Here is a 14,122-nt window from a genome sequence, read left to right as displayed (position 1 = left end):
GAAGCTGAAAGAGCTGGGTTTGGTGCAGGTCTCAGAGGTCTCTGGGAAGGAGAACGAGCAGGATTCTGAGCCGGTTTGGATGCCTGACATGGTGGGTGGTAAGATGCAGAGATGGATGAACGCAAAAGAATACAAAAAATTCTAGAATTGTCCTGAAGAGTATGGTGCCTTTGAAGCCAGCTCTGTCATCTTATATAGTTCAAGCTTGAGGGTGGTTTCTAGAATTTGACAAAGAGAGTGCATTTGTGTGTGTCACCACTAATAGTATTGTATCTTATGAGGAAGCTGCAAAGGAATTTATGTGTGTGTATATATTTTTAAATAGATGTCAGTGCCTAACTGGACAAGGCAGACAATTATGAGTAAGTTTAGATGTATTGAAGGCAGCTCAAATTGCAATATTCGGGTGGAGTTTCAATTATGCACGTGACTCAAAGGTATGAATAGATGTAATGCCTTCACAACAAAGACAGACTCAAACACAACATCAGAGAGGCCTATTAAACAGTTTGAAGATAAAATAAGTTAATTTTGAAATTACTGCTTTTATTTTTCTTTTGGACCCAAAACATAAAACAGACAAAAAAAAAAAAAAGTCAGAAAATGAGGTTAAAGTTTGTGGTTTAACCTGCTCTATTTAGAGTCTTTCAAGTTTCTTGATTCTTTTTTTTCCACAGATTTCCACTCAGATTTAAATTGATAATTTCAACATATAAAATATAAAGGCCTATGGTGAACTTTAAAACATAAATCATCTGTTATACTTATCAAAATAGACTTTATTCATAGATGTAAATACTTAATAATATACTTAAAATGTTTATTTTTTTTAGTCTTTCTGTTTTTCTAAACACGCAAAAACAACACAATGTATTTGATTGTACAGGTATGCAGATGGCATGTCTTATGCAAGTTAAAATAAATAATAAAACTTTGCAGTCCCAGTGTTACATGTCATAAAACTCTATTTTTATAAATTTTGTTAAATTCTCTGAAATATACACTACCATTCAAAAGTTTGGGGTCAGTAAGACTTGTAATAGTCTTTAAAGAAGACTCTTATGCTCATCAACGCTGCATTTATTTGATTAAAAATACAGAAAAAAACAGTAGTATTGCAAAATGTTTTTACAATATAAAATAATGTTTTTTATTTGAACATACTGTAAAATAGAATTTATTCCTGTGACGAAAAGCTGAATTTGTATCAGTCTTAAGTGTCACATGATCCTTCAGAAATCATTCTAATATGCTGATTTATTATTAGAATGATCAATGTTGGATAATATCAACAGTTGTGCTGCCAAATATTTTTTGGAATCTGTGATTTTTTTTTCAGGATTCTTTCATGAATAACAAGTTTAAAAAGTACAGTGTTTATTCAAAATAAAAATGTTTTTATAACAATGTAAATTATTTATTTTTAACTTTTAATAAACTTTTAATTATTAACTTAATACATCCTTGGTGAATGAAAGTATTAATTTCTTTAAAAAAAAAAGAAAGAAAGAAACAATAAAAATGTATTTGGATTTGCTTAAAGCACTATTTTCTTCAAGTCAGATGTACTAAGACTTATGCAGGGAAGAAAAATACCTAGAACGTGTGTCCAGCCTGACAAATCAAGTAATTGGTTAATAGTAATTGCAATTGGTTAAATGGTTAATGACTAATACAGTCATTTAGCTGTTTTAAAGAAAGGCACGAAAGCAATGGAGTAATACTTTGTCTTAATGGAATCATATGTGTAATTGTCCGTGTAATAATCATAATTTTTCAAATAACTTTGTGCAAGAGTAAGATCCGATTAGGAGCTTGACTCATCTGTGGTGATGCATGTTTCTTGTGATCACATAAAAAGCCTAAGACAAAGGCAAATACATTTCTGGTGAATCTGTCACAGTCTTTAGGGATGAATGTCATTTTGTTAGCTATTATTTGAATATGCTCATATTTTCTCAGTTTCAATCCTGCAAACTAATCCTCTCAGTTTTCTGAGTCTCAGATCCTCTCAGTTTTTCTGGGCAAGCCAGGTTCAAAAACACACGGTCAAGCCAGAAATGCGCCATTATTTTACTTCAGAGGCCAATAAAAACCCATTTCTAATAATAAACAACAGTCGGTTCTTATACGGCACGTCTCATACTCAGAGGCGACAGACAGTAGTGGAGTATTTTTACTCTGCCTTAAAAGTACTTTTCAAGTGTCTTTACTAAATCAGAGTGTTTCTATGTTACATATTAAATGTCATTTAATACTTAATTATATTAGAAATCCAGTATTTTTTATACTTTTACTCAAGTAAAAAGATTTACTTGAGTACAAGAAAGTACTACATTTTTATTGTGCTTAAGTATTAAAGGTAAAAAAACAACAACTTTTATTTATGAATGCTACAGAATGATAAAGACATTCATAATGTTACAAAAGATTTCTATTTCAGATAAATGCTGTTCTTCTGAACTTTCTGTTCATCAAAGAAACCTGAAACGGTACTTGGCTGTTTTCAATATAATATTAATAACACATGCTTTTTTTGAGCAGCAAATCAGAATATTTGAATGATTTCTAAAGGATGTGATTAGAGTAATGACGCTAAGAATACAGCTTTGAAGCCACAGGAATAAATTACATTTTAAAATACATTCAAATAGAAAAAAGTTATTTTAAATAGTAAAAATATTTCAAAATTGTATTGTTTTTTCTGTACGTTGAATCAAATAAATGCAGGCTTGGTGAGCAGAAAAGTTCTTTAAAAACATTAAAAGCCTTTGACTGGTAGTGTGCATACCTCATATTAAACCTTTTTACAGTGTTTTGGAAACATGTTATTTCTTTTCAAAGTTTTCCTCATTCTGATATGTAGAAAAAAAAAAAAAACAACAATGGCCAGTTCTCATAGGGGATGTCCAAAAATATACATACACTGATATGAAACTATTTTATAGCTTTTTAAAGATGCGTGGCATTATTACACTTTAGAGGCTTATCCATTTCTAATAAGTGAAAGAAATGGTCAGTTCTTATACGGGACATCCCATACTATATATATACCTCATATGAAAATATTTTGCTCCAGAATTTTAGAGATATGTGACATTATCATACACTTTAGAGGCCCATAAAGACCCTATTTCTATCATTTCCTATTTGGGATGTCCCATACTATACCGCAACCTTTTAAACTACTTTTTTTATTTAATACCTATTAGAAATTAGTTCTTAATAGACTTCTATAATAGACCCTCCCCACTTACCATTTTGTTAGCCCTACTGGCGTTCACTTTCAGAGCAAATGTGAAACCTCACTGTATAAAAAAAGTATAACAAAAATGTTACGTTTTGATAAAAATCAATCCCACAAAAATGTTTAATAATGTATTTTTTTATTTCCTCTACCATCCCTGCTATACCTCCCACTCCAGTACACAGCATTGTCAAAAGGGTGGTCAGATGCTGATTTTCATAGCTTTCAGGCATGGCTGTTTTCAGTGCATAAACATCCTCAGAGCTTGGATCTTATTCTCCACTGTCATCATCTTCAGTTTGACTTGCTGTTGTCAGAACGTCAAACTTTTGCTCATCAGCTACACTCTTAAAAATAAAGGTGCTTTTATCTAAATGGTTTAATAAAGAAGCTTTAACATCTGAAGAACCTTTCTGTTTCACAAAAGGTTCTTTGTGGTGAAAGAAGGTTCTTCAGATTATAAAAGGGTAAGAAAGAGATGGTTCTTTAAAGAACCTTTGACTGAATGGTTCTTTGTGGAACCAAAAATGTTTTTTCTATGGCATCGCTGTGAAGAACCTTTTAAAGCACCTTTATTTTTAAAGGTCCCATATTGTACACATTCCTGGAGGTTTATTTTAGTTGTTGATGTCCTTAAGAATATATATTTGCGGTATAAGTGCCAAATATCCATCTCAATACATTTTTACAGCTCCTTTTTTATGAGCTCTGTCAAGAACAGGTCGATTTTGGCCCATCTAATTAATATTCATGAGCCTCTCTTCTGATTGGCCTGTTGTTTTCTGAGTGAAGCACAGCCAGGCCAACCACAAGTAACTACGGTCATGTATGCTGTAGCCTAGCCCAGAGTCTAGCCTGCTGTGGCTTGCTGATACTCAACAGGATGTTTCAGAACGATCATTAATGTTTTTTTCTTTTTCAAACACCGAATGCAGTAAGCTACATAACTGTTGCCTTAGTAAAGCCCCTTTCACAATGCATGCTGATTCCGGAAAGTTACGGGAACGAGCGCTGTGTGAACAAAAGCCAGAACCAAATGCCAAAAAGGCAGTGTTGTAGTGATGATGCACGTTACCCTGCGACTCTTCACGACGAAAAAATACGTGTAAAGTGGAATGAAGCGGCGATCAGGGAGCTCCTCACTATCAGCGCTGAAGCACAGATTGTTCATCAGGTTAGTTTCAGTTCAGTGAAATGTAAGCGTCGCATTACATCTCACATCCAAATGTCACATGTCTTTATGGATTGTGTGTAAAGCACGCACAGATTCTGGAAAATCACTTTGTGAATGAACCAAATCAAACAATTCCGGAACAAATCATGGGACACATTATCTGTGTATTTTCCGGAATGGCTGTGAAAGAGGCTGAAGTTGACGTGCCACTGGTCTTTTATATACGTTGTTTGGAAGACTGTGCAATGATGTAGTTTCGACGTCTATCGACTGAACAGCATTTTCTTTACTTGTTTTCGTGTTATTGTTGCTCAACAATGGCATGGACGCGATGTTGTCGGGTTTGACAAAAGGAGGGTGGGACGGCGATTGGTGCTTGAGGTGGTGACTGAAGGCGGTGACTGAGTAGATCGGACGTCACATCTTTACGGAAGTCACAGCGGCTCGTGAAAAGAAACAGCTACTTTAAGGAGGCTGTGTGCAGTTTACTGTGGATTGACTGTTTTGAAACTCATATGGTAGTTACATAGCCCCTAGACCTCAGTTATCATGAAAAAAGCCAGGAAATTTCGATTTTGACAATATGGGACCTTTAAGAGTGTATAGCTCTCATAAGCTAAAAATGTTTACGAATCTGGAGGGAAAATGAAAAAAAAAAATCTCTAGTGTACCATATTTCATTTTAATCACCATATCAACAACAAATACTGCTTTATTCAAGGTTGCCAGAAGTATTTTTTATTATTCACCAGTTCCAACTGTTTGTAGGGGTCCTCAATCTCCACAGAGGCTCTCCAGTAAGGTGCAATCATTTCATAAATTGAACAAATCCAGTCCTTGATCTGTGCATACTGGAGCTTCTCTCAGTTTCAGTTCCTGTAGAACACATGAACAGTCTGTATAGTCAAGTCAAGTCAAGTCACCTTTATTTATAGCGCTTTTAACAATACAGATTGTGTCAAAGCAACTGCACAGTATTTAAACAGAACAATAGTGTGTAAGTAATGCATTATTGTAAATAATCAATTTTCAGTTAAAGGCAGTTCATCAATGAATTCAGTGGTATCATCGTCAGTTCAGTTCAAAAAGTATATGACATCGCTGGAAAGTGTCCCCAAATTAAACACCTAAACCAGCTGATCCAGGTCTTACTAGGCATGCTAGAACTTTCCAGGCAGGTGTGTTGAGGCAAGTTGGGGTAAGCTGCAGGACACCAGCCCTCCAGGGCCGAGTTTAGAGGCTCCTGCTTTAAATATATGTGTGTGTATATGTTTACCCATTTGTGTGTTTCTGAGCAAATGTTCTTAAGCTGTCTTTGTTGCTGCTGCTGTATGTTGTTATAATGTAGGATACGAGTTTGTCATTCTTTGATCTCCTTCATCAGTTTCAGCTTTTCACGCTCTGCCTCTTTCCAGAATTTCCTTTCTGTTGGACTGCGTGCCACCACTAGTCACTGTCTCAAACAGTGTCTTCAACCTCAAATGTTTTATAAAAAGGGAGAAACAAGAAAATGCGTAACATTACTATACATTATATTTTAGGTATTAAAACAGGTGGAACCTGTACAGTATAAAATTACTTAATATATTTAGTCAGATATTTTCTTGTTACTCCATCTGTCTCAAAACTGAAAACCAAAGCACAACAGAATAAGACTGACCCAACGTCCATTTCTCATTTGGAATTGCAACTGGTGAAGGATATAAAATAAGATTAAAATCATTTCTAACAGCAATTATGACACAGCCAAGATCTTCTGAACTGATTACTTCATGGGTTTAATCTTTTAGGGCAAGTAAACCAGTTATTTTGGCAGCCATATGCAATGCCCTTCAGGCAGCTATTTTAAGCCATTCAAGTAGAGCTTGAATGGGGAAGGACTGCAAAGTGAAGTTTTAATGACATTTTCTAAACTGGAAATAAAGTCTAACCACTTTAAAAAAAAAGTGCTACTTCAGCTTAAATTATGCAAAAATCTAGAAAAAACAAAAACAAAGATGTGATTGGCTATTGTAAGGTGCCTCTGTTAACAAGGCAATTAGCTCGTTTAACTGCCAAGGTACAGCTTTCTACTTTCTCTCATTCACATGTGTACAAGCAGACCATCTCTGCACTATCCGCTCTCTAGTTCAGATAACTCTGGCCACTTTCTAAGTGTGGAAATCTCACTCTTCAGCCAAATAAGGCAGGTGAGTCCAGGGAAACAGCCTGACAGTTCCCTCTCCCCCTCTCCCTCCCCAACTCTCCCCTTTCCAGACACAATATTAGACTAGCAAATATACTAATAATAGTATATATCCTTCCAGACATCTTTGCAGTAATCTCCATGTGTTTTTGTGCCAGCAGGGCTTTACTGTGCCCTTAGCTTTCTTTTCCTTCTCTTTGATTTTATCTTCCTCTTCTTTTGTTCTTTGTATGGCACGTAACCATCTGGCCTCATTTTCCTTAAAGGAGAAATAAAAAGGGTTTACCAATGATTAAAGTATGTTTACACATTATCCATTTACATCCACGTAGTTGTTTCAGAATGTTGACTTGCAGCATCTTAGCATTTTCTAGTTTGTACTGGCTGAGTTTCTCTTGTTCTTTTTTTAACTTTTTCATCTCTTTCTCTCAAGCGCTCCCGCCTCATCTGAAACTCCTGACAACAGTGCATATAAGATTGGGCTCAAAAACAGTCATGTAAACTGGAACAGCTGAAAATTAGTTAAAAGTTGTTGTTTTTTCATACAACCAACTTTTCTTGAGCTTTCAGTGCTCTGGTCACTCTTTCGTTCCTCTCACGCGCCTCCGCTCTTGTCCTCATATTCGGTGAATCCTCCTCCAAATCCTTTATGAATCTGAAAGATTCAACAATCGCTGAGTAGCCTACATGTACACTACACTCTTAAAAATAAAGATGCTTCATGATGCCATAGAAGAACCTTTTCGTCTAAATGGTTCCATAAAGAACCTTTAACATCTGAAGAACATTGCTGTGTCACAAACTGCTCTTTGTGGCAAATAAGGTTCTTCAGATTATAAAAAGGTAAGCAAGAAGTGGTTCTTTAAAGAACCCTTGACTGAATGGTTCTTTGTGGAATCAAAAATGGTTCTTATATGGCATTGCTGTGAACAACTATTTGAAGTACCTTTATTTTTAAGAGTGTACCAGTCAAAAGTTTATGGACAGTAAGATTTTTTTTAATGTTTTTTTTAGGAAGTATCTTCTCCTAAACAGGCCTGCAACTATTTGATTCAAAGTACAGCAAAATTCTTAAATATTTTTTACTGTTTAAAATTAAAATGTAATTTAGTCCTGTGATCAAAGCTGAATTTTCAGCATCAATACTCATCATTACTCATAATCATTCTAATATGCTGATTTGCTGTTCCTGTGATTTCAAAGCTGAATTTTTTAGCACCATTACTCAAGCCACATTATCCTTCAGAAATCTTTCTAATTCTCTGAATTGTTTCTTGAACAGCAAATCAGCAAATCAGAATGATTATGAGTAATGATGCTGAAAATTCAGCTTTGATCACAGGATTAAATTACATTTTAAAATATTTATTAAGCAGAAAGCAGTTTTTTAAATTACTGTAAATAAAAATTTTAAATAATAAAAATATTTCACAATATTATGCTGTATTTTGGATCAAATAAATGCAGGCTTGCTGACCAAAAGCTTCTGCCTGGTAGTGTAGTTCACTCTGAACCATCTCCATCCGCCCAAACAAAGCTTGGACTACACTTTCTCTGAAACTCTGAAATCAGTGGACATAACAGCTGCACACGTTGAGGTGTAATATAAAATCTCTATTAAACGTACGCTATGAAAAGGCATTTTTAGAAACCTGTAAGTTTTCTCTTCGCTTCAGGTCGTGCCAACGTGCTCTTTTGGTGTCTAGGCAGCTCGCCAGCTATTGGCAGTCTAGTATTCTGCTTTGCTACACTAGAGGGCGCAGTGAGCACTAGATTCAGTATCAGTGCTGCTGATACTCGTGTTTCTCGTCGGGTGCAGTGGCGCGCGCCTGTAATCCAAGCTACTGGGAGGCTGAGGCTGGCGGATCGCTTGATCTCAGGGGTTCTGGGCTGCAGTGGACTATGTCGATCGGGTGTCCGCACTAAGTTCGGTATCGATATGGTGCTCCTGGGGGAGCTCGGGACCACCAGGTCGTCTAAGGAGGGGTGAACCGGCCCAGGTCGGAGACGGAGCAGGTCAAAGCCCCCGTGTCGATCAGTAGTGGGATCGCGCCTGTGAATAGACACTGCAGTGCAGCCTGAGCGATACAGCGAGACTCAGACTTTTACGTTTCTGTCCGCCCAGCGTCATATAACTTAATTATTCATAGAGTTTAAATTCAGCTGCATATTTATTCAACCTAGGCTATTTAAGACTCTAAAGGGTTCCAGGCGCAATGTTCTTGACAAAATATTTGCGTTGTCACTATAGTTAAAGGGATAGTTCACCTAAAAATGTATTTTTATTTTAAAAACAACAACAAAACAACTATAACTGAGCTAAATTATAATCTCAGATTGTGTTTTATCAATGATTTGTGAGCCTGGACCACAAAACCAGTCTTAAATAGCACAAGTATATTTGTAGTATTAGCCAAAAAGACATTGTATGGGTAAAAATGATCGATTTTTCTTTTTAATGCCAACAATTACTAGGATATCAAATTAAGATCATGAAGATGTTTTGTTAATTTTCTACCATAAATATATCAAAAATCTCAATATTTAGAATATTTTTTTGCTCCCTCAGATTTCTGATTTTCAAATATTTATATCTTGGCCAAATATTGCCATATCCTAGCAAACAATACATCAATAGAAATCTTATTTATTAGCTTTCAGTAATTTCGAAAAATTGACACTTATGACATGGTTTTGTGGTCCAGTGTCACTTTAATGGATTCTATTGACTAAATTAAAGTCCTGCAAGGTCATGACTCTCATACTCAGAAAATTTTATAGTTATTAAAGATCTCAATGGTTGTTAAAGAATTAATGTGCAGTCAATCCAGAGTTTAATCAGACACCTTCAACATTTCTCACATTATCACAGTTTATTGCTGTAGTTTAGAAAATGGTAATAAAATATGACAAGAACTCAAGAGTTAAACTGTGTCAGAACAAATTCATCTTGATAATGTCAGATAACTTTGATAGAATATGTAACAAAATATGGTGAGGTCAAAGTGTCAAATCAAAATTTTAGTCCTAAATTTTCATCAGTTAACTGATAGTCCACTGTTTGAAGTCTGTCAGTCACATGTCACAGTTTATTCTGCTATCCTCAATTACTTAAATGAACTATAGTATTCTGCACCCACTAGTAAAAAAAAAATCAAAACTTATATCTGGTGTCTGAATATTTTTTGGTTTCCTGTTTTAATAAGAAATGCAACAAGTCAGAAAAGTAAACTGCTTCTCAAATGGTCTTTATTGGTGAATTATTAAACAGTCACTACAGAGTGTTTAACATAATTGCACTACAAGGACCCTCCATTAGATTTGTTTACATTTAATGTTGTTTATATGACTTGGTTACAAGTGAACACTGGGTCAACCGGCGTCGCACACACGAATACCCCACCTGAATAGGAAGAGAAAAAAGATATTAAATAACATACATCCTGAAGCTAACTCAAACCACCCCAAAACCACAATGTACTGAATAAAGAGAATTTGAATTACCTTTTCCTGGAGTCCTATAAGAGAGAGAGAGAGATAGAGAAAGATTAGTGTGTTAGTGGAGTCATTTCAGAGAAAAAAAAACCCTAATGCAACAGCCAGTTTCCTGTACTTGTGATACTCTGAATGAAAAGATGGTCTTACTGAATGTCCTGCTTGTCCAGGAGGCACCTGTAGGTGGCAATCTCCTGCTCCAGTCGGCTTTTAATGTCCAGCAGTAACGCATAGTCTCTACCCTGCTGCTCAATGCTACTGCGCATTTGACAAAGCTCTGCCTCTAATGCATTGATATGTTTCTGGAAATCTGCTAGCATGCTGCTGTACCTAGCCTCTGTTTCTGACAGTGAGCACTCCAGTGCTTTTTTCTGTGTGGGTAAAGAGAAGAGGTAGAAAAAAATCACTCATTACATAAATAATTTTTCCTCTTTCCTTTCTCTTTTAAGGCAAGCACATGTTTCTGTGTGAGCTTGTTCAGAATGACGTGAGGCTAGTCCATGTAATGTGTCTGTGCATTCTAACAAACAAATGATTTTCTCACCATGCTGAGTTGAGACTGGAGGTCGATCTCCAGGCACTGCAAAGTACGCCGCAAATCTGAGATCTCTGACCTGGAGGTTTCCAGGTACTCTGAGTTGCTGGCCACATCTTTGCACAGTTGCGCCGTCTTAAAGAGAGACATAAACACACACAACTCTCATACTGTACTGTGATGTATATATGAAATGTCTGCAAGCGTCAAATTACGACTGAAAGAAACAGGCTGAAGTCTCACCTTCTCCTTGAACCAGCACTCCTGTTCTCTGCGGTGTTTGTCTATGATGGTCTCATAATGGCAGCGGATTTCATCCAAAACCTTGTTCAGGTCTTGGTGAGGAGCAGCATCTACTTCCACACATACTTTTGTGTCTGTCAACTGGCACAGCAGTGCTGCCACATCCTATAAACACACATTTATTTAAGCATCAATTCATGACTAAATCTTAACACATGCCATCTGAATTTTCATTTAAATCTATATATAACAAAAAATAACATGTAAAATAAAAAAATTTCATTGCACACCATGGTCAGTCATAAATAGTTTAATCTGAGACAGGCAAACTATTTCAAACCTCTTGGTGGTTCCTCTTCAAACAGGCTAGATCATCCTGCAGAGTCTCGACCCGGGCCTCCAGGTCGGCCTTTGTCAGGGTCAGCTGGTCAAACAAGCGGCGCAGGTTAGCGATGTCTGCCTCCACAGACTGTCGCACTGCTAACTCATGCTCATATCTGATTGGTGTAGAAGCAGTATGAGAAATAAACTCACCAATAATGTATAAAACATGAACTTTTTTTTAAGAAGCAAAAGCTATCAAGCTATGGTGATGTTATTTGAGAGATCTTACTTTATCCTGAAGTCATCAGCAGCCAGTTTAGAGTTGTCAATCTGCAGGAGGATGTTGGCATTGCAGATGGTAGCAGCCTCAATCTACAATGTAGAACACTGATATAAATGTAGAGCACACTCAAATGTTTTCCATCATTCAATTTTTTTAAAAAGTACCTTTTCCTTCAGGCAGTTGATGGTGTTCCAGTATTGGCTGTAGTCCCTCTGACAGATTGGCCCCTTCTTCTCATAGTACTCACGGATCTGCCTCTCCAAATTGGCATTGGCAGCCTCCAGCGAGCGCACCTTCTCCATGTAGGAAGCTAGGCGATCGTTCAGGTTCTGCATGGTGCACTTCTCATTCACCTGGAGGTAGTCATAGTTCCCGGGCATGACTTTGGCGCAGTTCAATTTGCTATAACCTCCGTATCCTCCGCCAGTTTTGCAAACCAGATCTGGAAAGCAACCAACCCGGCGGAAAGAGGAGGAAGAGATGCGGGTGCTTCCTCCCAAACCACAGCCATAAACACTGTAGGCTTTGGGTGCACAAGGAACTGGTGTACCACAGCGAATCGGAGTGACTACAGACTTGGGGATGCAGGATGATGTACGGATAGAGCACGACATGACGGATGGATATGGAGATGAGATGAGGAAACTGTTCTCCTGATGTTCTCCTGATGAAGATGGGACCTTTGAGCTCAGCTCTGAGCTCTTATAAAGATAGAGATCCAGGGCGGCTCCTGCACTTTTTGGGAGAAGGAGACAGGGTGTGTGTGTGTGTTGGAATTGTTTTGTGCCAAATTTACGCCCTTCGACAGTTAAGGGCAGAAAAAGGAGGCTGTGAAATGGTTATTCAAGGTTAGATTATGCAAAGTAAACAAATTTTGTGAGAACTGATTACACTTTTAGATATTTATTTTTTGTTTGATATAATTGATCTCCTCTATTATTATTTTGTCCTCCCAATGCTATAGGTATATAATTTAGTTCATACTGAGCAGTGCAAAAGGCTTGTTCTGCTAAAACTATTGGTCTACTGTACACCCAAAAAAGTGAGTAAACCTCACTTCCCTGATTTCAAAAGGTGCCACCTTGTTAGTGTGTCTTCTTCCCATGCCAAGAACCCGGGCTCAAGTCCCATTTCGAACAAGAACGAGGCGGGCCGGTTAGAGGCTGTGGTCTTCGGTCTTCTTGTTAGTGCGCCTGCCTTAAATGCCAGCAACCTGGGTTGGAGACCCACTCGGAACAAGAACTAGGTGGTGTGTTTAGAAACCGCGGTCTGTAGCCTCCTTTTTAGTGTGCCTGCCCCCCACTTCTGAGTCCAACTCAGAACAAGAATGAAGGTGTTTAGAGGCTGTGGTCCTTAACCTTCTTGTTAGTGCACCTGCCTCACATGCCAGTGACCTGCGTTTGAATCTCACTCTGAACAAGAATGAAGGAGGGCGCTTAGAGCATGTGGTCTTCAGCCTTCTTGTTAGTGTACCTGGTTGTGGTCTTTTATTAGTGCATCTTCCTCCCATTCCAAGAACCTGGGTTCAAGTCCCATTTAGAACAAGAACGAGGCGGGCCGGTTAGAGGCAGTGGTCTTCAGCCTCCTTGTTAGTGTGCTTGCCTTCCATGTCAGATGACCTGGGTTCGACTCACACTTTGAACAAGAACGAGACAGGATGCTGAAATACTGTGGTCTTTAGCCTCCTTGTTAGTGCGCCTGCCTCCCACGCAAGTGACCCGGGTTTGAGTTGACCCGGGCAACTCGTAACAAGAACGAGGAAGGCCGCTTAGAAGATGTGGTCTTCAGCCTCCTTGTTAGTGTGCCTGCCTCCCATGCTAGCGACCCAGGTTCAAGTCTCATTTAGAACAAGAACGAGGCGGGCCGGTTAGAGGCAGTGGTCTTCAGCCTCCTTGTTAGTGTGCCTGCCTCCAATGCCAGCAACTAGGGTTTGAGTCCGAATCAGAACAAGAATGAGGGGTGATGGTAAGAGGTTGTGGTCTTTAGCCTCCCTGTTAGTACATCTGCCTCCCACGCTAGTGAGCCAGGATCGAGTCCCACTCAGACGGGGTGGTTAAAGGCTATGGTCTGTAACCTCCTTGTTTGTGTGCCTACCTCCTATGTCGGTGACCCGGGTTTGAGTCCCACTCGGAACATAAGTAAGACAGGACAGTTAGAGGCTGTGGTCTGTAGCCTCGTTGTTAGTGCGCCTGCTGCTCATGTCAACGACCTGGGTTTGAGTCCCACTCTGAACAAGAATGAGGGAGGGTGCTTCAGCCTTGAATGTTCAAGTCCCACTCAGAACAAAAAAAAAATATGTGGAAAGGTTAAAGGCTGTGGTCTGTAGCCTCCTTGTTAGTGTGCCTGCGACCCAGGTTCGAGTCCCACTCAGAACAAGAACAAAGGAGATGTTTAGAGGCTGTGGTCTTTAACCTTCTTGTTAGAGCATCTGCCTCCCATGCCAGTGAACGAGGTTAGAGTCCCATTTAGAACAAGAACGAGGTAGGGTGGTCTTTAGTCTTCTTGTTATTGTGCCTGCCTCCCAGGTCAGCGACTGGGGTTTGAGTCCCACTCGGAACAAGAATGAGGCAGAGGGTTTAGGCAGGCATGGGCAAACTCTGTCCTGGGGAGCCACTGTCCCTGCACAGTTTAGCTCC

General features: G+C 38.5%; 1 protein-coding gene across 2 annotated transcripts; it reads right to left on the bottom strand.

Annotated features, from left to right (window-relative positions):
* Positions 1 to 9,838: 9,838 nt before the first annotated feature.
* On the bottom strand, positions 9,839 to 12,145 carry LOC141293231 (keratin, type I cytoskeletal 19-like). 2 transcript variants are annotated; one of them, XM_073825262.1, is made up of 8 exons: positions 11,651 to 12,145; positions 11,493 to 11,575; positions 11,220 to 11,376; positions 10,880 to 11,044; positions 10,646 to 10,771; positions 10,252 to 10,472; positions 10,111 to 10,124; positions 9,839 to 10,009 (listed from the first exon to the last, which is right to left on the bottom strand). In XM_073825262.1, the coding sequence occupies exons 1-8, from the start codon at positions 12,098 to 12,100 to the stop codon at positions 9,948 to 9,950; spliced, it is 1,278 nt and encodes a 425-aa protein (XP_073681363.1). In that variant the 5' UTR covers positions 12,101 to 12,145; the 3' UTR covers positions 9,839 to 9,947. The 2 variants fall into 2 exon arrangements, with proteins under 2 accessions (XP_073681363.1, XP_073681364.1); XM_073825263.1 differs by lacking the exons at positions 9,839 to 10,009; positions 10,111 to 10,124 and having other exon boundaries at positions 10,248 to 10,472.
* Positions 12,146 to 14,122: the final 1,977 nt, after the last annotated feature.

This window comes from Garra rufa, chromosome 20 (genome assembly GCF_049309525.1).
Source record: "Garra rufa chromosome 20, GarRuf1.0, whole genome shotgun sequence".
In the NCBI taxonomy this organism is placed as follows: Eukaryota; Metazoa; Chordata; class Actinopteri; order Cypriniformes; family Cyprinidae; genus Garra; species Garra rufa.
This window is presented reverse-complemented; position numbering and strand designations above follow the sequence as displayed.